The sequence below is a fragment of the Mytilus edulis genome, chromosome 6 (genome assembly GCF_963676685.1).
Source record: "Mytilus edulis chromosome 6, xbMytEdul2.2, whole genome shotgun sequence".
Classification (NCBI taxonomy): domain Eukaryota; kingdom Metazoa; phylum Mollusca; class Bivalvia; order Mytilida; family Mytilidae; genus Mytilus; species Mytilus edulis.
The window spans coordinates 36,170,639-36,197,578 of NC_092349.1; the positions used below are offsets into that span (position 1 = coordinate 36,170,639).

Below are 26,940 nucleotides of genomic sequence, written 5' to 3' on the forward strand. Positions count from 1 at the left end.
GAAAAACACGTATAAATTACACAAACAAACGACAACTACTGTACATCAGGTTTCTGTTTCACTGTATGTGCCATACATTTCTTATTAAGACATACTTCTTTCATTCCATGCTCTATGCTCATTTTAACATGGGAAGATACTATATTTGTCAATAATTTAATTTTGGATGTGTAACTCGTCTTCTGATTGGCTGACGTTATTTTGTTATGAGCCCATAGACATAATTTAGACATGTGACCGTGACGTCATCAACGTTTTTTCATGGTTTTCTACGGTTTAAAATGGAATTTAGAAACAAATTATAAGAAATGACTGTAATATTTTTTCTGTCTATTCGAAATAACATAAAAAATGTGGTGTACACTGTTAAATAACCCGCTACGCGCGTTATTCAGTGTGCACCAATTTTTTTTTTAATGTTATTTCTTCATAGACAGAAAAAATATTACAGTCATTCCTTAAATATCTTAATACTAAGCGTTAGCGAAGTATTTTAAAAATGTTTACAAATATAATGACTTGATCGAATTATTTCGATTCTAATAGGAATATTTTGAACTTTTGTACTTCGAAGCGGACCTATTATAATACACGCTCGAAAGGTCGCCATTTTGATGTAATGAATTTGATTTTTATTACATTGTCCATTTTAGGATGAGAAGAGCAGAGAATCTTTGGATTCAACGGGGAAAACAAAGTCTTTTAAACGTCTCGTGGTACGATTTGCAGAGAAGACTTCCATGCAGGGTGTAGCCTACATAAACAGTGCTAAAGTATGGTACGCCAAGATCATATGGACATTTCTCCTCATCGGTTGTACTGCAGGGATGGGTTTACACTTGTACTATCTTATTAATCAATTCTTGCTGTTCCCTGTACAAACAAAAATTGAATTGGGATTTAGCAATCTTATATTTCCTGCGGTGACAATTTGTAATGTGAATCCAATTCGTATGAGTAAAATAGATATGGCTTCCCAACAAATCCAGTCACTTATAGAGCAATTGGAATGGTCTAATTTACAGGACGACGAAGAAACAACGACACAGGTAAACCTCATAATTAAAAGCTAAGGTTTTCGTTTCCTATTTTTAATTTTCCAATTTTGGATAGTAAGGATCCTTTTATATAATTGGCGCCTTCTAACGATTACGATATTATCTTGCCGTTTCGAGTAGAAAAGATTCATAGGTGACGCTAATGTTCGTTTATTGAGATACGACCCATGTAAACTAATTGTTTGTTTATTAAACATATATTTTCATTTGGTTAGTAGTTTTTGCGCCTAGTACCGATGTGGTGAGTTAATCCTATTTTAACGATTTTTTACTGTTAGTGTTAATAGTGTAATGGTACCAGACTGTCTCGTATATGGACAGGGTTTGTCGCACATTGACTTATTTCACCCGCCATCCTTTTTTAATTTACCTCTCCCAATTCAGTTGCCTATAATAACTAGTGTTGGTCGACTCTGCTATATATGTTTTTTCTAAATTGGTATAGAAGTAATCGACTGTTTGTCTGCTACGTTTCATCTTCGGGTCTTTTTATAACCTTCTATAATAATGGGTTTGTTTGTTATTAATGGCCTTAAATTACCTGTAAATGGAAACATCCTCGTCCTATGATATCGGTTGGCAATCCTGAAAACCTTTTATTAAATTATTCTTTATTGAATTTTTCGATTTTGAATTTTTTTTTATAATTTGGTGGGGAAAACGGCTATAAAAATTTCAGAAAGGTTAAACTGCATATTAGAAAAATGATACTAAATTGTGGAAAAAAATAGTTTTTTAATGCTTTTGTGTGTTTTGTCTTTGTGCTTTTGGTGTTTCTTTTTTGATATTTCTGTTTTTTTTATGGTGTTTTGGATTAGAGCACAATGTTGACTACTGTGATCTTGTTTTTGGCATTTTAACCTATTACGTCTGTTTGTTTTGGTCACGCATCATTTTGAATTTTGATACGTCTGTCATACAAGTGAAAGGTTTAGCCAGCTATAAAACCAGATTTAATCGACAGTTTTCTAAATAAGAAAATGTCTGTACCAAGGCTGGAATATGACAGTTGTCATCCGTTCGACTGGTGTGTTTGGGTTCTTGACTATGCCATTTGGTACTTTTTCATTTTTAGCCATGGCGTTGTCAGTTTGTTTTAGATTTATGAGTTTGACTGTCCCTTTGGTATCTTTCGTCCCTCTTTGGTAAGGGACTTTCCGTTTTGAATTTTCTCGGAGGTCGGTATTATCTTTATTTTACTTTTTTTTTGCAATAAGACTGGAAGTTGTCAAACAATTTTCAGTCAGTAACTCGGAACTTTAAAACATTTTGTATTCATATGAATTTTTATATTCCGCAGAATCGTTTGATTCATATATACATGTAGAAATTTCCTTTCCAAACATTGAAACAGTTTGTGTGAGCAAATCATAGCTTACATATTTATCGAAGTAAGTGCCGGAGCACCGGTTGACAAATTTTTGAAATACCAAAACATAATTAAAACCCTAAAGGTTCGTTCCTACGTTTTTGATATACACATATATAATATAACACTGAACACATAAACCATCATGAAGTTATGAATAATAGAAACTTGCTTAGTAGAAAAGTTAAGTATCTAGTTTTAAATTCTTGCTTTTCTGTAATGCTAAAATATAATGAGTTCTCAAGACAATTCAAATAAGCCAGGGATTTCGTTACCACAAATTACTTAAAACCTTTACTAGGTTCTTTGAAAGATATAAAGATGTGGTTTTGAAGTTTGGCTGTACTTATCTTAAACGAAATAGCATATCCCCATTTTTACGGAAATGTTATAAACCGTCTCCGGAAATTTAGAAACGACCCTGGAAAACTTCTAAAAGGTTACTTATTCAACACTTAATTATATAGATCATTGAATTTTGTTTTTATTGGTATTAATATTGATTTTGTTATCAGTGAATTATAAGCAACCTTAATAGTATTGTTATCAACATATACACATTCATGGATCTTCAATCTGTCGAAACCCGTATCTTAGCATAACACAAGGTCATATTTCTCCCTGACTGTTTATGACGTCTTTACACTAAATCCATTGGATGTGAACTTATAGATAATTTAGCCTTAGATGCATGATCTACTTTTATTAGTTGTTAGAGGCTTTGAACTAGCTGTAAGTAACTTAGAGTACTCTCATATCAGTACTTAGAGTCTTTTTGTTGTTTGGATATAAAAGTACCCGGCCACGCCCACTCTTTGTTTTTGTTAGATGTATGTTATTTGTATCTGATGAGTGAAGCCTTTTTCAACTGATTTTCATAGTTCTTTAGTTGCACTGTTACTCTACTGTCCCAGATTAGGGGATGTTTGTGACATCTTATCTGGCTTCGCTAGAAAAAATAACTACTGAAGGTTGTCATATGCATAAACAGTACATCGACATACATATATGAAATACAAAAATAAGTAAGCAATGAATGAGGTTGCTAAATTTGATATATGGCTTTTGTGCTTCTTTGTTAAATATTTGTTTGTTTTTATTGTGATTAAGATAATAAAATAATGTTGACTGCTGTACCCCTTTTTTGACATTTACCTATCATGTCGGTTTGTTTTGTTCACGCATCGTTATCAATAAAAAGCATTTTTTTACGTCTGTCTTACAAGTGAGAGGTTTAGCTAGCTATAAAACCAGGTTCAATCCACCATTTGTCATATAAGAAAATGACTGTACCAAGTCAGAAATATGACAGTTGTTATTTATTCGTTTGTGTGTTTGAGCTTTACCATTTGATTAGGGGCTTTTCGTTTTGAATTTTCCTCGGAGTTCAGTATTTTTGTGATTTTTTTTTTTTTTTTTTATTAATATTCTTACATATCTGGAGCGCCTTATAATTTGTACTGCTCAAACTCTTTTTTATCTAAATCTCATGCAATCTGTGTAATATTTGCAAACTAAGGCAGCAACCATTTGATTTTCGGGGGGGGGGGGGGGGGGGGGGGCTATGGTTTTTTTTGGAAAAAAAGTTTGTTTCCAGTTTTTGGAGAAAAAAATAATTCGTTTTGAATTCTGAAAAAAAAAATTGTTTGTTACACCCTCAGCTGCCACTATATGTAATGCTGAAATTAAAAGAAAAAAATTGTTTTCGACTTGTCGCGAAAAAAATATTTGTTTTTCGCCGCGGCGAAAAAAAAAGTTTGTACAGAAAAAAAAACATAGCCCCCCCCCCCCCCCAGAAAATCAAATGGTTGCTGCCTAAATTGTTGCGTTTGATTAACAACGACCTTGCACAATTAGAACATCATATCAGTAGCGCAACACTGGTATCATGTTTGTGTACGAAGACAGAATTAGTTCGAAATTCTCTAGATTTTGAGATGATTTGTGCAGCGGTTGAGTTGTTTTAATATTTCCTATTAATTTCTTAAGGTGGTACCCAACACTTTCACTAATAAAAATTAATTTGGCTCGTTTAAATTTCATAAAATTTTGACAATTGAAAGTATATACTTTGTCCCTTTGACAAAAATATAAAAAATTCAAAAAATTTGAACCAACCGTTTTTTTTTCAGAAAAATTACACTGGTTATATAGCAGTTTGACAAATACTATTTTTGATCATTTAGAAGCTTAATATTCCCTTAACAACATAACGTAATTAAAACGTTTAGCTGATTTTACAGAGTTATCTCCCTGTAGTGTTAGGTACCACCTTAAATTCCTTCAAGTAGTTTCATTATTTTTTTGTAATATACTTTGGGTTAGATTCAAGAGTTAGCTGCCAACGCAATAGCAAATAATATTCGTGTTTAATTTTATTATATTTTAGGGTGCAAGACGGAGGAAACGATTTGTTGACGAACTTTCAAAAATTAATAGGAGTGCGTTTTCTGATTATGATGACAATTTTGACAACTATGATGATGATGATTATGAGTTTGGTAGCCAAAAAGATGAAAGACTTGAGATTTTATCACTGTTTAGAGAGTTATATAAAGACGAAGAGAGGTAAGCCTTTGCTTCAAATTCAATGTAGTCGATTTAGTGACAACTTTGAGAGCTAGAATGATGGCCAGTTTAGCTAGAAAATCTAAAAAAAAAACCAAAAAAAAAAACAACAAATGGCATTATGATTGCTGCCTTAGGAAGAGTACCTTTAATAAGCTGTTTTAATTGTTTAACATTTGTCATTTTGGGGACTTTTATAGCTGACTATGCGGTTTGGGTTTAAAAGCCTTTGTTCATTTTTGGCCGTACAGTGACCTATAGTTGTTAATTTCTGTGTCATTTGGTCTCGTATGGAGAGTTGCCTCATTGGCAATCTTACCACTTCTTCTTGTTCTTATAACTTAAGTTTTGTTCTGCTAGTTACGGGTGGTTATAAGTATAGTGATTATACCTTGTCAAAAATTAGATAGAAGATGTATAAATACAAAATATGTTACTTATTTCCTACATGTACAAATCATATCAACAAAAATATTATAATGACCCGAAAGATATACATTGTGATTTGATTAGATACATTTTAAAAACATTTGGTTATACATGTTTTAAAGATTGTACCCTCCAAAAAAAAATCACCTCTCTGTTATATGTCAATCAATAGTATAAACTTTGTTCCGGTAATAAAATCATTTACATAACAGCGTGGACAACCGCAATACTTATGCTGGAGTTTACGCTCCCTAAGTCTGGCAGGGGTCCTCCAGTGAAAATTTAAAGATAAAAGTACATGCAGGTGCACGAAAAGAAAAAAAGGTTTTTATTTTCAGCATTTAAATCAACACGCAATGTTTAGTCGTCTGCTAGTTATTCGTATATTTGATTTAGGCGTTTAGAACCTTTAGTGACCCCCAGTTTAAACATTTAAACACGTACGATATGACAAGTAAGCGTTACAAACGAACGCTCACCTAACACGACCCAGTCAAATAAACGAGTGCGCCAAGCAATGGTCTTGTCCACGCTGTTATAAAAATGATTATAAAAAAAACACACTTGTCAATATGTCCTAGATGTGAGGGACGACACACAGCATATACAGTTGTCTATTGCTGTTGTCGCATCGGCATGACAGGGGCGGATCCAGCCATTTTAAAAAGGGGGGGTTCCCAACCCAGAGTAAAAGGGGGGGTTCCAGCCATATGCTCCCATTCAAATGCATTGATCGGCCAAAAAAAGGGGGGGTTCCAACCCCCGGAACCCCCCCTCTGGATCCGCGCCGGCATGATTACAAGTATGCTCTCTCATCCCATATATAAATATCGTATAAGGTCACTACTAGCACACTATGTAACTAATAATGCACGTTAAGCAGTCTTTAATTTTTCAATTTCAATTTCAAATTCATTTTGGATGATTTGATATCTTAATTATATATTGAATATTTCCATTACAGGGACACCAAAGTAGAAATGGGACACCATATAGAAGATATGCTGATATCGTGTACTGTTGGGAAATATAAATGTTATGCAAGGTAATACAAGACCCAGAACTTAAACTTAAGCTGATAAATGAGATACAAAAATTCATGCGTCAAACATTTTTATTGTTAAAAAACATAACGAAATACTGATCGCAATCTGAAAGCACCAACAACTGTATTTTTAATTTCAAGTCGTTTTTTTTTATATATACATGCCAATCATACTCTTTTTTTTAAATGAGTTCAGCTTTTGTATTTATTATCGAAACATTCCACCGGAGTTATGGTGTAAGTTGTTGTGTATCTTGTAATTTCAGGAATATTTAACAAGACTTCAACAGTAAAATATTTTAGAGCTACAAAATGGGGTCTAAACAACCTTTATTGCAATAATTATTTATAGATATGTTAAAGGTTGTATGTGAATGGTGTACCCTGTTTATTTTTATGCCCCACCTACGATAGTAGAGGGGCATTATGTTTTCTGGTCTGTGCGTCCGTTCGTCCGTCCGTCTGTTCGTTCGTTCGTTCGTTCGTCTGTTCGTTCGTCCGTCTGTCCCGCTTCAGGTTAAAGTTTTTGGTCAAGGTAGTTTTTGATGAAGTTGAAGTCCAATCAACTTGAAACTTAGTACACATGTTCCTTATGATATGATCTTTCTAATTTTAAAGCCAAATTAAACTTTTGACCCCAATTTCACGGTCCACTGAACATAGAAAATGAAAGTGCATGTTTCAGGTTAAAGTTTTTGGTCAAGGTAGTTTTTGATGAAGTTGAAGTCCAATCAACTTGATACTTAGTACACATGTTCCCTATGATATTATCTTTCTAATTTAAATGCCTAATTATATTTTTTATCCAATTTCATGGTCCATTGAACATGGAAAATGATAGTGTGAGTGGGGCATCCGTGTACTTTGGACACATTCTTGTTATATTGGCAATAGGCGTGTCAGCTAGTAATTCTTCGACTTGTTATTTTGGCTAACTTTTGACATCAACGATGTATCAAATACACCCTTAAAACACACACATGAGTGAAATGAAACCATTACAGAATTGTCTACACTAAATGTTATTTTGTACACTTATTTTTTCATGAGCATATAGTTAATAAGTTCATATGTATTGAAAGATTTTATGTTCATTATTACTATCTGAACTCCTATATTTATATATTACAGTAATTTCACGGTTCTACAGCATGATGTATATGGTAATTGCTACACACTGAAAACAGGAAGTTTGAAAATTGCTAAAGCAGGACCCACAAATGGTAAACTATTATAGTGAATAGGCGAAATGTACCAAAGGGATATTAAAATGCATAAATCGAAAACAAACGGAACCATGCTATGGCAAAAAAAAATTAAAAAAATTGGTGAAAATACAAAACAACAGTTCATAAAACATCACATAGAAAACTAGACTAAGCAACATTAACCCTACCAAAAACGGGGATGATCTCAGGTAATCTAGAAAAGTGAGCAGGTTCTGCTCCACATGTGGAAATCGTTCAGTTGCTTGAGTAAGTACAAACCAGGTGATAGGTCTACCTCTGTAGGTCATATTCGAGAAAAAGAGGGCGGGATTTTGGTTAAGTTTTTTCTAAATAGCTTTCATCATCTATGAAACGAATGTGTCATAACGGTCAACCAAATTTGGTGGCATCCGTACAATTTTTGAAGGAATGATTTTATCTTCATCACTTGGAACTCTCAGATTCATATCTTCATTTTAAACAGAACCCTCTATTAAGTAAATCGTAATAGGAAATGCAAGCTCTAGAATATTTACCAAAGAGTATATATACGTGCTGTTGGAATATTGCTACATAGAGATAAAGAGTTCACAATTGGGAGGTTGACATTCTTTTTTTTTCTGTCGTAAGAATATGTCATTTTCTAGATGTAAGTCAAGACATGAGGCAAAATTAACAGTATTTGTTGTATCCTTTTCCTTCTCACGATTGTGACCTACCGAATTAGATTGTTTACCAGATTTGTAATTACATAAGCAAACAACGGGAGCCACATGTGAAGCAGGATCTGCTTACCCTTCCGGAGCACCCGCAGTTTTTGATGGGGTTCGTGTTGCTTAGCCTTTAGTTTTCTAGGTTTTGTCTTCTGTTCTATTATGTCTGTTTGTCATTTTATTTATAGTCATGACGTTGTCAATTTATTTTCAATGCATGAGTTTGACTGTCCCTCTGGTGTCTTTCGTCCCTCTTTTATTTAAAGTTTGATGGTATAAATGCGTTTAACATATTCACCATACTTTTAATAGAGACGGAACATCACCTTAATGTCAGAACCTGAGATTAAAGGGCAATGTTAGTTTCTTTTCGGTCATCCTAAGCAGATCTTGCATAAATAGTTAACAAAGGTACCAGGCTTATAATTTAATACGCCAGACGCGCGTTTCGTCTACAAAAGACTCATCAGTGATGATCAGATCAAAATAAATGTTCAATATGAAGCCAAACAAGTACAAATGTGAAGAGCATTGAGAACCCAAAATTCCAAAGAGTTGTGCCATATACGGCTATGGTAAACTACCTGGGATAAAAAAAACTAGGTTTTTCGATAAATTCATACTTTTGTAAACAGGAACTTTATATGAATTACCATATACTAGTAATTGATATTCATGTCTACACCGAAGTGCTGACTAATGTAAACCCCATTAAGTCAGCCCCATAAAGTCAGCCCCATTAAGGCAGCCAAATAAAGGAACTAGTCTATAAGAAATTGGACATAGTTTAGTTGTATACTGTTCTGAATACACTTATCATTTAGCCCTCGAATTCAGCATACGGAAGTGCATTTGAGATTTGTGTTTGAGAAGATAAGTCCAATGTCTCCAAATAACAAAATTTGAAAATTTGAAATGTCATTGTAATTGATTATGCCTAAAACCATCTAAAACATATTATATGGCACTTATTACAACCAAGAAAATTACAAAACTATGTATTTTAGGGCTCTCGTTAATTCTATACATGGACAAAGAAGAATATCTCAAACAAATCAGTGAAGGATACGGGGCACGAGTACTGGTTCATGACAAGGATACCTACCCATATCCATTAGAGGAAGGATTTTTTGTACCATCATCAAGTGAAACACAGATAGGTCTACGCATGGTGAGATACATGTATTTAATAATTTTCTCAATAGCTGGTGGCCTCATAGACGAAATAGTCTTCTGTGGCATTTCTATGTTGAACCAAATATGGTAGGTATCTTTCAGAATGTTTCATTGATTGAAAAAATTGTCGAGAAAAAAAACATGAATTAACTGGCTATTATCTTTAAAGTTTATTCTAATGTTAAAATTGAAAAGATGCATTTAACTGTTATTCATTTTGTTTAAGTAACTGATGTAAATATTTTAGAAGCGAGTCCATATAAGAATCATGATAAATGTATTTTAAGTTAGATGGACAGCCTACTACTAAAAAATGTTGATATCGGTTTATGTAAAAAAAGAAAAAAATGCTGAAATAGATATTCATGTTTAGCTTTTTTTATGGATTCTTTACACGTGAATTATAAATTCTATAAACTCGTGTTGAAGTCCAATAATGATGTCCTATTGTAGATCTAGTCTGGTAATGAAGTACATCGATACTATTACTCGTCCCTTTATCTACACTCCAAATAAGCATTTGCAGCCTTTCATAAAGTATATAAAGAAATTTTTGGATTTTGCCTGCTTTTTATATTATACTTTTCGGTTGTTGGTGGTGGTATGTTGATCTTACGATGTCCTTAGTTTTTTTTTCTGTTGTGTTGATGCCGTATGGACGATTCCATAACTCTTTTGTTTTCATATGTGTAAGTTCTTCAATTCATTTTAAAGCAGCTAAAGTAGATCGAGTATTACATACAGGGGCATATACTTGCCTCCCCATGCAGCTATACTTTTCTTGAGAGAAACCAAAACACATCTACTGCCATGGCACGGTTATTTAGAAATGACAGATACATGAAATGACATATTGTATTATTAAAAGGGACACAACTCTCACGATTTGAATACAACACACATACGACCATACTTGTATTTAGCACGAGTGTCTTTTTATGAGCATTCCCATCTTGTCATGTTGTGAAAATGCTTTTTTGGTTTAAAAATATGGTGCAGGATATCACCAAATAATGCTTAGAAAATTAGTTTACTCTTTTGAATTGTTTCACATTTTCACTGTCGAGCTGCCTTTTAATGTTTTTCTCATTGCTGAAAGCCCTACAATGTCTAATAAATGCTTACTACAATTTCATGTTTAACTCTGGTAGAAAGTTGTCCCATTGACAATCATACCACATCTCCTAATTTTATATCATGTGGACTTGGTTGTCTATTCGTAGTTTTTAAATTTTGCTATGACATTGTCAGTTTCTTTTAGAAGTTTTAGTTTTTTAAGAATCTTTCATCAGCCCCCAGGGGTGACTAGAGAACGAAATATGGTCACTTGGTATTCTCCCGACTTAGTAAAACGCTTGCCGAAGTGGGTAGTCCGTTTGGCTTTGCGGGATGTATCAAGTTCGCAGTCACGTCTGGTCAGAATGGGGATGTTCAATCCGATGCCTCGTGTAAAGAGAGTGCCACGCTACTTTGCACGTTAAGAACCCTTGCAACGACCCTTTGAGGGATCCGTAGGTGGCCTGTTGCAAGGCAAAATTTATGTCCCTATCCAATATACCCTCATTTTCCAGTGGCAGTCCAAATTTCCCCGACCATCAAAAAGGATGGCCTCTATCATGACAAGCCATACCTATTGTATTTATTGTTAACTTGTTCTCGTCCAGAACATGCATGATTTTTTTTGACACTGGACGTTAAGCAACCGACAATCAATCAATCAATCGTTTCATCAGCCTTCATTTTACATCCTATAATTATGTATTTAGGTTACCATCGAACGACAGGACAAACCATACGGAAATTGTACTGAAGACACTTATATACGCAAATATGGATACAAATATACACGATCTGTGAGTAAAAAATATTTATCTGAAACCTATTATCTGTCAAAATGCATGTAAATATGAATACCATTAGACGACAAATAACAAGCTGAACAAACAACAAGTTTAAGAAGGACACACAACATCATGCCAAAATAAACAATGAATGATTTGTGTTATTACCTCTTCGACACAATACTGTAAACCAACTTATTTTCGCGGATACTTTATTTCGCGTTTAGCCTTATCTAGTCAACTTTGCGAATATTTAATTTCGCGATATTCTTATTTACTAGAGGTGTTTAAATAAGGTAAGATCCAAGTTATACATATTCGCGACGATTTAAATTCGCGTCATTTTTCTAATCGCGAAAGTCGCGAAAATAAATCGCTCGCGAAATTAAGTTGGTTTACAGTATTCAATTGTGAAGTTGTAGTGTCATGCTAAGACTTCACGTTAATACAAAAAAGATTCGGTTAATATCTGAAATCTAGAGAACAATAAACATCTGAAAACAGAAAAGACATGTGTGCTTTCGGTAAACAGTAACTATGTTTTTTCAGCTTGAACTGAGGAGAGGGTTCTTTCAACTTGGAAGAAGAACAATATATGAATATCAGCATTGTTGCAAACTCAAACTTCTTGAGTCATTAGTCACCAAAACATATCTCAAGGGCTGTTCTTGAAAAAAGTAAAATCACAAAAATACTGAGGAAAATTCAAAACGTAAAGTCCCTAATAAATTGGCAAAATCAACAACTGTCATATTCCTGACTTGGTACAGGTAATTTCAAATGTAGAAAATGGTGGATTGAATATGAATTTATAGCACTAAACCTCTCACTTGTAAAACAGTCGCATCAAATTCCATTATATTTATAACGATGCGTGAACAAAACAGACATACTAAGTAAAATTGTCAAAATAGGAGTACATGCAGTAGTCATTACCGTGTCACAATATCAATCAGGACAAAAACAAACAAATATTTCACAAAGAAGCACAAAAGCATATATGAAATTGAACAACTACATCCATTGCTTACTTATATATGTATTTTGAATCAACCCAAATATTTGAAGTCCTCTGTTTGATGTGCTACTATAATTTTAGTTTTGTCAAACATTATGCTCTCAAGAATTGTTCTTCAAAACATGTGGTTGTTATGAAGATGATGTGACAGAACTGTATTACCAGATAAAAACCGGAGTAACAGAAAAATTTTGTGAAACAAGACAAGGTAAATGGTTACAATAGGGTTAAATAAATCACGACCAATGCGCCGTTTCAGAATCTAATGCATTATGGGTAATATTTTTAAAAGTTTACACCAAAACGTCATGATTGGTTCCAAACGTCGTCAACAATGGAAATTCAACCAATGACGTGACGTTATTTTCATTGTGGTGTACTAACAATAAAATTATCCATAGTCAGTGATATTGTTTGCCTCAAATTACAGCCGAAATTCGGCCTTTTCCCCTAGAGAAAATTCCCAATAACTAAAAAATATGGCTTTAAATTCCTCCCAAAAGTTTTACATTTTCCCAAAACAGTGATGGCATTGGTAGTAATGCTTGTAAATTTCGTATTCATGTTATTATTTTGATATTAGAAAGCACTTTTGATATCCGGTTTTCTGATCAGAATCATCATGGTGTTTGTAACACATGTGGTTTTCAATGCATTAAGTACCATCAATGTTACGTGTCTTTCCCCTCTCTAAAAAATACCTTTTAGGTTGAAAATGTCTGACAACCAAAATATACATGAAAAAACAGTGTAGAAAAGACAGCAAAGGTCAGCAAAAAATCGGAGTTGTGTTTAAAATAAAATATATACAAATTTCCCAATTTCAATAAAAATATGCATTTTTCCCAATAAAAAACGGTAGAGGTAGTTTTGAAAAAAGACAACAATATCACTGATAGTCCTTTAGATTCTGAAACGGCTAGTTAACAATTATTTAATCAATGTATTTTGGTTCTTAAAATTCAAGGATAAAATTAGAAATTTAATGCAACGTTAAAAATTGATAACATTATACTTCGATCATACTTACATCAGAAAATAAACGTCGTGTAGAATACGATGATCCTTTTGACATTTTTGGCCTTTGTCATGGATTTTGCTAATAGTCCTTGTCTTATGCCCAAATAACACAAGCATGATAAGAGTGCGCTGTGTGGTTAACGCAAAATAGATACTGTAGCAATCAAACGATATATTTAAACTTATGACGCCTAGAGTGCTTCTTATATATTTTTGTTTCTTACTACTTAAATATGGTTTCACTTTTAATTATATCTTCATCTAGATTAATCTGAAAAAGGAAAAATAAGACGCGGAAAAAATACTTATACTAGAAACAAATTAAAGGTGTATTTGTTATAAAAAAAAAAGTTATAAAAGTATATTGACTTTAAATGCTGCTGTAGTGACATGTCTATTTTTGTAACTGTTAATTTGTGAATCTTAAACATCTATTTGTACACACTAACTTAAATTGATTGATTGATTGTTGTTTGCTTTACAAGCATTTGCAGAAAAAGGCTTTACCACGGCGAACACTATCTTTAATACCTTTTATTAAATAGGCGATAAAGTCGTCGTACCAATATTGCTATAATGACCATTTTAATTTGTTGGCAGAAATTAAATGTATGAATAAAGAACGAGCGAGGCAAAACAGACAAAAAGCAGAATGTGACTGCAAAAACCCTTGTAGGTAAGATAGTCTTTTTTCAAACATTACAGCTTTTTGTGTTTGTGTATGTTTTATATACTAGTATTTGAAGTATCACTTTTTTATTTAACATTTATGAGAATTGATGCAAGTATACAATTTATTCCAGTTGCACACTAATGTATTATGCTAATTAAGTAATTATAACTGAATGGGATAAAACTTATTTAATATATTGTGTAATGGTACCCGGCTGTTATCAAACATTTATCTCATGGCACTATAAAACATACAGTTCAATTTGGTATGAAATATATTTTACGGTTCCGTATCTTTTGATCACTTTTGATCACTTTTCTAAATTATCACGTTGTTCATATCTTGGTTTTATTGTTATTTGTTTTGTTTTATTTTTGTTTTGTTTGTTTAAATCTTGTTACAAATGAATTGCAATCATATTACTCTGTATGGGCAATTGTCCCCCGCGCTAAGTATCTAATTCTGTGTAAGCCTAATTTTAGTCTGGATTTTTTAAGTATTGGTATTTTTATTTGATATAGTCATGCTGATTGTAAGATGCACAGTTTTCTCTGCTGTCAAAATATTTCTGTTTGAACCCGTCGACCTGAAACTTATTCGTTATCATTGGTAATATTAATTATTTGGAAAACGAAAGGGCCTGGAAAGGAAATAGCATCGGATAGTTTCGGAACTTATTAATTTGTCTAATTGCTTATTGCTCATTGAAATTTGACAGCATTCAAATCATTTTGATCTCTGATGGATTTGTATTGTATAAGGGGATACATTTTTTGCGTAGGTCCACGATTTGTGGATATGTACAAGTAAACATTATTAGTTACATAGTGAGCTAGTGACCTAATACCGTATTACGTCACTAGCACACTATGTAACGAATTTATCTTACCGACTATCTTAACGTGTGATTCTCAAAATTAGCAAGTCTTCAATACTGTTAGCACTCAGAAAATACCTTCATTGATCCTACAAAAACAGATGCCAACAATAACAATTTTAAAAGGTTTAAATGTGTTTTATGAATTTATTTCAATCTTAATCATCAATTTCTTCGTCAGTTGGAACTTTTAAGATTTTTTCTCATTACTGTTGTGTTTTTTATAAAGGGACATAACACCATTACTAACCGTGTATGAAGTAAGCCCCGCCCCCATCTTACCTAATAAGGAATATAAAGGGACGTAACTCCACTACTAACCGTGTATGAGATAAGCCCCGCCTCCCTACTAACCTAATATTAAATATACACGGTTTGCACGCGGACGCTTATAACCAATCATATTCATGGAAATGTATAGGATGTAAGATAAATAATGATATTCGTTACCAATATTAAAGTAATATAAATGACAAATCTATTTTGTTTAGGGATCTTTGCCCATCTTCCTGTCTCTATAGGAAATTTTAAATTTGAGCAACTTAACTTACATATATAAACTATCAGATACAGCCAATCTTAGAAGATATGGTTCCAATTTAAATTCATGTTTGAAAAGTCCATAAAATTCCCCCCTAGATGAGCTATTAATTTGCGAGAACCAATTTTGAATAAATTGATCAGTCAAATTCTGTTTTAGAATAGACTTGAGAAGATTGTTATCCATATGCATTTGATCATTCCATATAAAACTGAGCTCTGTTTCATCAAAAATAGAAAATTTAACATAAGCAATCCATTTAAAATGTCCTTGCTTACTCTCGTGAAGTTTAAACATAAGTCTATACAAAATACTAGATATTTTGTTACTACTGGATAAAAGGTTGTTTCAAAATAACGCCATTCTCAATTTAATGACAACTTCCATTGGAGAACGTCCAAGTTCTCCATATACCATATAGCTAGGAGTATTGTTTCTTAAATTGAGAATTCTCTTACAAAACTGAAAGTGTATTTTTTCTATACCCTGTTTCTTTTCAAATCCCCATACTTCACTTGAGTAGACAAGAATTGGAGTAATAAGTGAATTAAACAATTTTAATTGCAAATCTAATGGAATTGACAAACTTCTTATTTTCTGCAGTAAAGCATACAATGCTTTATTTGCCTGATCCAATAATTTCTTTTTAGCAGTACAAAACACTACCATTATATATGAACATAACACCAAGGTATGAATATGAATCTTGTACATCAATATTTTCACCATTAATATTAAATACAATTTTTGGTTTAAATTTTCTCTTACTAAATATAACAATTTTTGTCTTGTTTGTTTTAATACGAAGTTTCCATAAATTACAATATTGCTCAAACGCTAACAGGGCCTGTCGAAGACCTTCTGTTTCAGACAGTAGTACAGTATCGTCTGCATACAAAATAATTAAGGGTTTAAGTAGACAAGACAATTCTTCTTCACATTTTTCATAGACCTTTTGTAAACAATTGACATTGTTTTCTAACAAGAAACTTTCAAGGTCATTTAAAAATAAATAATTTTGTCCCTGTTTTACTCCTGCATTACAACTGAAAAACGTTGAGACTTCGTCTCCTTTTCTTATACATGTTTAATATTTAGATACATATTATATATAACTTTAAAACTTTTACCCTGAATATTTGATTTTTGCAATTTTTGCCACAGTCCCATTCGCCAGACTGTATCAAACGCACTTTTAAAATCTACAAACGAACAAAACAGTTTTTTTCCTGCAGAAAAATATAATGATATAAGGGCATTTAAAATGAATATATTGTCTACAGTTGAGAAGCCTTTTCTAAACCCTGCTTGGGCCACAGAAATTAATTCAATTTCCTCTGATAATGTGTTTAATCTACAATTCAATACGGCAGTAAATGTTTTACTAAGACAGAAGTTAAGAGTTATACCCCTGTATGCACTAGGATCTAATTTAGATCCTTTATTTTTGAAAATAGGAATCATAATTCCCATACCCCAGCTCTCAGGTACAAGAGCTGTGTCTAAAATGATATAATAAATAGCGAAATATATATAGGCATCATATCATCTAATGTATTTTTAATATATGTATTTAGTATACCATCTTGTCCGGCAGATTTGCCATTTTTTAACTTCTTTACAACATTTTTTACTTCATCAACAGTCATAGGATCATTCAAAAATTCATTTAATTCTGGTGACATATCATTAAGGTTTACATCTATATCATTACTACATTCATTAATATCATTCATATTTAAGTCCTTAAAATAATTGCACAAAGATTCCATAGATATAATGTTTGGATCATCTTTACTCTTTTTATTAAAGTTATTCAAGATTTTCCAGAATTCCTTGCCATTTGTTTGTGCCGTATTTCTAATCTTGCTTTCAAGATTAAATTGATTATCATTGTAAGCTTTATTTGTTATCTGCTTATATTGTTTGCTCAAGTCAAGTAATTTTTTATGATTTGTTTCATTTTTGTGTAAACTGTATTGTTTTCTTGCTTTGTGAAATTTTTTTCTAGCATCGTAACACTGTTGTGTATACCATGGTTTCTGGTTAGTTCTTTGTGTTGTAGTGCGTGGATTTTTAACAAATGTTTCGTTCGCAGATGATACGAGTATTTCGCCAATAGTATCAACAACTTTGTCAATTTCGTGTTGAGTACAATGGTCACTCGAGTGTAAAATGTGAAGGTCGTTTAGTATTGCCGATAACTGTTCTTTTTTTATTATGAACTGTATTGACAAACCGGTTTCGTTTGTTATCATGCCACCTTGTTTTTGGTGTTTGATCTTACGTAACAGAGTTGTTTTCATGTGACGTACTTTGTGACTTTAATGTAATGTGTATTGCGCTGTGCACATCAGATAACAGTGGATCAAACTGTTGTATTTTAAATTCTTTGACTAGTATAAAAAGCTTTGACGATAACAATAAATAATCTACTACACTTGTACTTTTACAAGTAGTTTTACCAACACCTTTATTTACACCAATACGGGAATTAGCAGTATACATATTTAATTTTTTACAGCAATTTTGCAATTTATACCCATAAGTATTAGGTTGACAACTACACTGTGTCACTCTTTGTAATGGAATATTATAAGACTTAAGATTTTCATAATCTAACATATATGAAATAATTTCGTTGTCAGTGCCTAAGTGAAATAGATCTTATAGAGTTTCATCAGCTATTACAAAATCATTCAAAATGCCTGTCTTGGCATTAAAATCGCCAATAAGAGCCGTATGTACATCTGATACTTTCTTAAGAGACATCAATTCATTCTCGATTTCATCAAAAGCTTCTAAATTTGAATATTTCGAACCTTCAGGTGGTATATAAATACAGCCTACAATGACATCATTTTGCAGACCAAAAATGCTTTTTGCTACTTTTATCCACTGTACAAATTGACTTTCACTTGATAAAAATGTTAAACTTGTTTCTAAGCTTTTCTTGAAAATAAGTGCTATACCACCTGATTTTTTACACATTTTTTTCTATTTTTTGTTACATATGTACAAGTATGGACACAGACGCAAATTGTCAGTGGGGTTAAAGGTCGTTACATATGTATTGAAAGCTAGACTGGAAATGTGTATTAACAAATTGAGTTGATGTGTACATGTCTTCATTCAAATGCATTGACTGATAAAAAAAGGAGGCTTCAACTTCCACCCCTCTCTATGAATTAGTTGTTTGAGTGTTTGAATATGGAGTTTGTTAATAAATAGCTGCACTGTAAGCGCATGATATGTCTTGATTCCTTTTAAGCTTGCTTAAGGTTGAACTATTTTGTTTTGTACAATTATTAGTCTATTTGTTTTCTCATTTCATTTGTTTTATATTTGTCATTTTAAGGTCTTTTATAGCTGACTGTGCTGTATGAGCTTTTGTCATTGTTGAAGGCTATTTGGGGACCTGTAGTTGTTAATCTTGTTTTAAATTTTGGAATGCAGCTGAAGTCAACAAACAGACATAGACAATTCACCCAAGTTTTATAAAATGATGTGGAAGTGTTTATGTGAATAATTGAGATGGGAAATGAGGAAAGTGTCAAAGTGACAACAACCCAACCATAGAGTAGACAACAGCTGAAGGCCTCCAATGGGTTTTCAATGTAGCCAGAAACTCCTGCAATTATAGGTGTCCAAAAACTATAAAATCCCTTCTTTTTTTTAGCATATATAAAAAAATTCATAACACAGAAATGTATAATCTGAAATTTATTACAATCAAAAGGGACCTTAGGTCAATAGTGTAAACAATTCACCAAAGTTTAATTAAAGGTGATGGATGCATTTTTGTGTTATTGTTCAAAATTGGACAATTCTCTCTTTTTTAAGGATAAAATCTCTCTTCATAACATGGAAATCTCTCTTCATAACATGGAAATGAAAATTCTAAAATTTATAAAATCGATGTGGAGCTAATGTCAATAGATATAAACATTTCAACAAAGTTTCTTGAAAGTAGGGGGAAGTGTTTTCTAGTTATTGTCTGAAGTGTGGATGATGGACTGATAGACAACAGTATACTATAATATGTTGTGTGTGAGACATTGGTATACTAAAATGGTTTTGAATGAATAATGATTAGAAACTGTTTAATGCAGTTATTGAGGGAACGACAGTGAAGAAATTGCTGAGATCAATGCGTTTGAATCCTAAGAATTCAATTTTTGTTGAAATGAAACAAAGTTCAATTTTTGACCCTTTGGATCTTAATGTAGACCAATTTGAAAACGGGACAATCCTGTGTAATTGAATATTTCTGGCTATTGGCAATACTGTGCAATTGAAAATTTCTTGCTATTGCGCAATATTGTGCAATTAGATATTTCTTGCTATTGTGCAATACTGTGCAATTAAATATCTTGCTATTGCACAATACTGTGCAATTGGAGATTTCTTGCTAGTGTGCAATACTGTGCAATTGAACATTTCTTGCTATTGAACAATACTGCGCATTGCAGAATACTGCGCAATTGAAAATTTCTTGCTATTGCACAATACTTAGTATAATAATTTTTGACCCCGATTTGGACCAACTTGAAAACTGGGCCCATAATCAAAAATCTAAGTACATGTTCAGACTCACCATATCAAAGAACCCCAAGAATTCAATTTTTATTAAAATCAAGCTTATTTTAATTTTGGACCCTTTGGACTTTAATGTAGACCAATTAGAAAACAGGACCTAAAATTAAGAATTTGGACATGGTTAGATTTGGCACATCAAAGAAGCACAATACCGTAATTCATTTTTTTGATGAAATCAAACAAAGTTTAATTTTGGCCCCTTATTCCTTGGGACCAAAACTCCAAAATTAATCCAAAACTTCCTTTTGTGGTCATAAACCTTTATAGATTTCTATTAACTTATACTAAAGTTATTGTTCAAAAACCAAGAAAAATGCTTCTTTGGGGCCTGTTTTTGACCCCTAAATCCTACACTGTTGGAACTAAAATTACCAAAATCTATCCCAACCCTCCTTATGGCCCGAGAACACAGTTATTTCGTAGTGCATTTCTTTTAGACAATAAATTCAAATTAAAAAAATCGCACCTGCTCTTTCTCAAAAAGATTTTTACAGTGTAGTGTACTACCAGTGAGACAAATAATATCAAAATTATAGAAACTTCTACCAGCTCTAACTCAAAATATTGACAATTCTGTGTTAAGGGGGTGTAAAATTCAGTTTGACAGCTTCAGACGTGCTAAAATTTGACCTTTTAGAACTGGACCAATTTACTTCTTAACATAAAGATTCAGCACCCAATTTTTTTTTTACATGTAATTACATCCCCCTACTTGATATTTCATGCATTTAATATCAAGAAATAAATTGGGAAAGTGTATCAAATAAGACATGCAAGTTATACACTGTTTACACTAGGGACTATATTCGTAGACAACGAAAACCAAAGGACGATAACTGTGTCCTTGGACCTTATGTGGCCATAGACCTTATGTTAAAATATCGTAGATTTCTGTTTACTAATACTTAAGTTATCTTGTGTCTAAATTTCATATATTTCTATTTTACTTTTACTGAAGTTAGAGTGCGAAAACCGAATGTCTTTGGATGAAGACGATGATGCCAACGTGATACCAATGTACAACCAAAAAGTTTTCAATTTTTGCGGTTGTATAAAAATGATCTCAAATCAAATTTTTAATGGAGTTTGCAACAGTAATTATTCAACTACTCATTTCAATACATCATAAAGTATTAAAGTGTAAATGTCATACAGTCATGGTGATGATGCCTCCGCTAGCATATAACATTATAAAGGTACATAAATCAAGAACTGTAAAAGTGAAGCTGCTAAAAATTGAACTTAAACCGAGTTTAGAGGTACCGGTAATACATGTAAGCATTGTATACACATTTCACTAAATTTAGTTGAGACAAACTTGAGAAATTTTTCCATTTGTGAAAGGGGATAACCCTAGAATGATAATCAAAGTGCTTGTAATCACTGAATGGCTATTAAAGACTGCTTAAATTTATCAGTTGGTAGTAAAGTGAATTTTGCATTGTATATTGTATATATAGCATTATTTTAAGTCGATTCAACTACTATTCTGGACAGAGAAAGATAACTCCAATTTTCAAAGAAGATTTCATAAAGCAATGGTTTTAGGTAATATTAATTCAACAACCATTCTGGACAAAGAAAGATAACTCCAATTTATTGTCTTGAATCTACAAAAATGTTTGTTTTTGGCCTAAATTCCTCGACTGTTTGCCCAATAACCCACAAAATTATATAAAAATTTCAAATATGTACAATGAAATATAGTTTTAGAAATTGATAAGCCTAGATAGGCCTTATATTTTTTTCCCCACATAGTTGAAGGACCATATACACTCAGGACAGCGTCATAAGTAGGCAGTAGTCTACAGATGTATTAAAACAACCTAGCATCATATTGCCAGTACAAATATAGTGGGAGTAGCATTCTCGGGTAAATTTGTTCTTTTTTTTAATATAAATATGTTTGGTTCAAATCGAAATAGAATGCTTTTATCTCCCTAATACTTACATTGTAAATAGAGGTGGTACTACTTTGACAAATCCTTGTACATGAGAGTTTTCTGTCAAATCTTTATTTCACAAAGAATGAATTGCATAACAATGAACTGAGCTCAAAGCAAAGTACTTTAATAATACACTTAGACAAAGAGCTAAATCCAGTGATATACTTTGTACTACAGGTCCTTCATTAACATCCATTGACCAAAACCATATCTCAACAACATTCCATACTACATGGTTGGATTCGGAAGTCCTGAAAAAGACATGATTTTTTTTAACATATTTTAAGTATATATACACAGGTTAAAACTTTCTTGTTGTATAATCATTCCGTATCTAGCAACTATCAATTTACTTAATGCACATATTGATATATGTTGAGTGTACCTCTGTTGGAAATAAGAACACACAAACCTCCACCTAGTTTTAGTCAATGGACAAAACATTCAAAACTATAAAATATTATAGATCTAAGACTTGTCAGTGTCTATTTACCATTGCCACTGAATCAGTGATATATGTATTGTACACATAATTATATACATGCAAGACTAAAATTATAAAGTACATACATGTTTGTATATAAGACTAAAACTGACATTCAGTCTTTACAACATCTTCATTCCCAGAGTCATTTTCAAATCTGACTTCATGGTAAAATAAGATTCCATATCTACAACCAATTAAAAGGAAAAATCCTTCTGATAGACTAGCATTTAAATCCAATTTCTGAAATGGAAGCTAGGTCACCTTGGAACTTAGAACTAAAAAAAATCGAACAATATATCTGATATATTTCAAATGCATGTACATGAAATAATATAAATCTCTAAAATTCACCATATTGTTCCCTTTTTCATCTTCTGTTAGATACTGTATATCCAGTGGCGGATCCAGAAATTTTCTTAAGTGGGGGCCCACTGACTGACCTAAGAGGGGGCTCGTCATGATTCAGTAATTCCCTATATAAGCAACCGAATTTTTTCTCAAAAAGCAGGACCCCCCCCCCCCCCCTAAATCTGCCTCTGATATCAACCTCTAGATGTCTTTTAATTACATTCAGTTTAGTGTGGGTTGATCTTTGATTGTTGTACATGTTACAACCAGATTCCCGGCAGGGGGCAACTTTGTAAGACCGCAGAGGTTCAAGCTTAGATTTTGAAATAAGGGGAAAATGTAACCTTTTCAATTTATAAAACAGGCTCAACATCATTTCTGTACATATATAAACATATTCTAAATTGTGGACACACCTTCATTAAATATTCTACTTCAATTAGTGGAGGAGATCAAATTAAAAAGTTGCAATGGTTAAATACTCCAATCACAGTCTTTCCTGCTAAAATCTCATGTGTAGAATGTGATAGACGGTTTTTGGGTCTATATATTGTCCTTGATATTGAGGTTATTTTGACACAGCAAAATATAAAGAAAATGTAAACTATGATCTGGAAATTGACTTCGTTTTCACAAAATAAGCCCACTTAAACTGAACTTTAAATGCAAAAGACCTCTAAATGGATAACAGATATTGCTATATAAAAGAATAGTCCATGATTATACATGTACATGATATTAAAGAATTCATGAAATTTACACTGATTCTGTCAGTTGAATGGACTAGAATGAGATAAGTTATAAACATGTACATGATAGACATAAAGGTTTTTTCCAACAGTTGTGGTGTAAATCAAATTAGTTGTATTTTATGGTTGTTATATTTATGTATATGTATGTAAATCATTGGCTCTTCAACCAATGATATTTTACAATATCGATTATTTGTTTATTTTTCTATTGTTGGTATTTTTCAGCATACTAAAAATGTTTTAACACAACACGAGCGCAAGCTTGATAGGGTGTCCTCACACAGGGTTTCCGCTGGCGGTCGCCATTTTCCCAATTTGCGAAAAAATAATACTTGTGGCGGTAAAAATTCGTCATTTGCTGAAGAATTTGGCGAAAGAAATATATAGAAAGATTTATTTTCCTCCTTGTTTATTTACTTTTTTCGAGTTTCTCGGACTTTAACTTATCAGACAATACTCGGAATTCACCTTGACCTCATTAAGATTTTGACAGAAAATCAATTATCAGCTATCGAATGGGGGGGGGGGGGGGGGGGGGGGGGAATGCTTTCTGGCGTCACAATTTCAAATGACATAGGATAACATATGATCTGTCCATATACATGTATGAGGGTAGAAATGGGGGTATCTTATTGAAGTATTCTTGCCAAATGAAGATTAAACAGTAATTCTTAGACATGACCATAAAAGAGGGGGGATAGGACCTTTATCGGGACTCCGGGATCGGGTGTTTTTAAGCTCGGGATTATCCCCCTCATAAAATGTACACTTTTTTCCAGACGATTAAAAAATCAGCTGAATTTGACAAATCACACTATTTGTTTTCCAAAAATAACCGTAATTGGATGGGGGTTCTGTGTATTCACATTATATATAATAGACTACTGACATATAGATACGTAGTTGACTACGTATTGACGACAAACAATATTCCTACGACTTTTGCAATTTGGGAAATCTCAACTACTTGTCTTTAGAGATTTTCGGCGATTAAATATTTCATACATTTGTTCTTTGACATCTTAGTAATGTAAATGGACTATAAGTATGACTTTTGAGCAAATTTAAAGGGAAATGACAAATTAGCGTTCAAGGGGAGCAAATGCTTTTTAAATTGGTAAGCGGGTTTTAATATATAGAGGGAAAGTGGAGTCATCTTTTTAGACTTTAGTTACATGTAAATATAACTTATGTAGACTTACCTTCTAATTCTATAGGCTATCAAAAAAAAAAAAAAAAAAAACTCGGAACTATTTCTACAATTCACTTGGACTACTGATATGCAAACCTAAAAACAAAAACAAAAATATCATAGAATAGTGATTGAAAGAGTCATAACACTTTGAAAGGATAATTCAGACACGTGTTACACGGGGAGCATGTTTGTTTACAAATAATAATGTCACGTGATCGCGCACTGACCTCGCATGCTGCATCGCCCTTACAATTCACTAATACATGTACATAACCATTTTCATGCAAACATGCAACGTGAATGTGATTGGTTATCAAATTATACAAAAATAATGCATGAACCGTTGAAGAAGAAATTATTTCATCAAACAGATTGGATTTTTCATTTCGACACGAATAGGTCGAGTTGACATTCCTGTCATCGGACATAGTATTGAGATAAATGGGATAAAACGGACCGTCAAACAGGTCTAGAGAAGCACATCAGTAGAACCTTAACATAAATAAGTAATACTTACCAAAATTTCTCTAATTGATAACCTATCGAACTGAAATTTCACAAAAATACCGGTAAATAATTTTGTTCATTGTGATGCTGGTTAAATAAATATTCTTACTCCTATTGCTTCATGTAAAAAAAATGTATAGAATTGAATTCGACTACAGTTCAGCATAAAAAAACGTGAATATGTAAAAGCCAGGTAATATGTTAATCATAAAGTGTGTATAAATTTCCGTAAACGAAGTTACCCGTATACTTCACCAAGAATTACATTTGAGCGCAAAGTTCTGCATATGTGTGATTTGGTTGGTTTATGTAACATTAATTTAGACTGGGATCCTGGCTAATCTTGACCTTACGACGCGCAGCTAGATTGGGCCGGATCCCAGGCTAATGTAACATCGTAGAACTCAGGATAACGGAATTTTTTGCGTTGCTATTAGATCATTGAGGCCATCTATTTTTATTGCGGGTTCCACATATTTAAATCGGAATTATAGAAAAAATGGAATGTTGTGAGCAGAATCAAAACAGAAATGATGAAAACTGCAACATTTCCAGCAAAATATAAATAGGATGGAGGATCTGTGTATTCACATTATTTGTAAAACTCTCCTTATTCATGTGAAGCGTGTGCTTTACATCGAGGCTTATTATGCTAATCATCGACGCCACAGTACTTCAACCAATCAGACAATGTTTATTTGGGGCATTCGATCGATTTTAACTCAGATTTTGGAATATTTCAATCGAAATTATAGAAAAATGGAATGTTGTTAGTACATATAAAATAGAAAATGATGAATACTTTTAGCTAAAGATAATTTGGATGGGAGTTCTGTGTATTCTCATTATTTGCACAACTCTCCTTACTGATGCCATATTTTGGAATTTCCGTGACCTAAATGGTTCGCGAAAATTAATATTTTTATATATAGTATAGTAATAACCTTTTGGGACATCTAGGACATCTAGATTATCAAGTTTGCTTTCTACAAATATTGAAATATCATAGTTTAATATATTATCTGTACATTCTTTAAATTACAACTTAGATTTTAAACCACACACATTCAAGTAAAATGTATTAAGATCATTTTTCACTCATTTATTGTTTTTTATGATTATCTTTGTTGTCAATGTCACTACTCTGTCCTCTTGTACATCTGTCTTATTCACTATTATGGTCCATTACAACAAAAGGTGGAGGATGTTGAATGGTTTTCATAGGATAGTAGTGTTTGTTATCAATATATAGTCGATCTTCCTTTAGAACTGCCGTATGTCCTTTAGTTCGGGCATCCTTCAGTATGGGAACTAATTCTCGTCTCCGCTCAATGACTTCGATAGGATATTGTTCATGGACAACAAATTGCTTTTTGTTTTTCAGTTTTTGAATTACAGCACTAAGCACCATATTCCTGTCTTTACGTCGCCCAAACGTAGCCACTATGCCTCTTGGACTCTTGTCCTTGTTTTAGTTTAAGTCTATGGACAACATGAAAGTTTATTTCCTCCTCTATTTGAATTTTACTCTTAATAAAATCTCTTAGAATTGCTTCAGTGTCCTCTTCTG

The 26,940-nt window shown here is 32.7% G+C and overlaps 1 protein-coding gene across 1 annotated transcript in view; it reads left to right on the plus strand.

The window, feature by feature from the left end:
• Positions 1 to 26,940, plus strand: part of LOC139527596 (FMRFamide-activated amiloride-sensitive sodium channel-like) — a 40,510-nt gene that overhangs the window by 6,426 nt on the left and 7,144 nt on the right. Inside the window, exons 2-9 of the mRNA XM_071323124.1 lie at positions 654 to 1,049; positions 4,817 to 4,995; positions 6,389 to 6,469; positions 7,601 to 7,692; positions 9,398 to 9,561; positions 11,333 to 11,419; positions 12,507 to 12,633; positions 14,046 to 14,121. Of these exons, the coding sequence (XP_071179225.1) occupies positions 654 to 1,049; positions 4,817 to 4,995; positions 6,389 to 6,469; positions 7,601 to 7,692; positions 9,398 to 9,561; positions 11,333 to 11,419; positions 12,507 to 12,633; positions 14,046 to 14,121 (1,202 nt within the window). The remainder of the gene's footprint in view (positions 1 to 653; positions 1,050 to 4,816; positions 4,996 to 6,388; positions 6,470 to 7,600; positions 7,693 to 9,397; positions 9,562 to 11,332; positions 11,420 to 12,506; positions 12,634 to 14,045; positions 14,122 to 26,940) is intronic.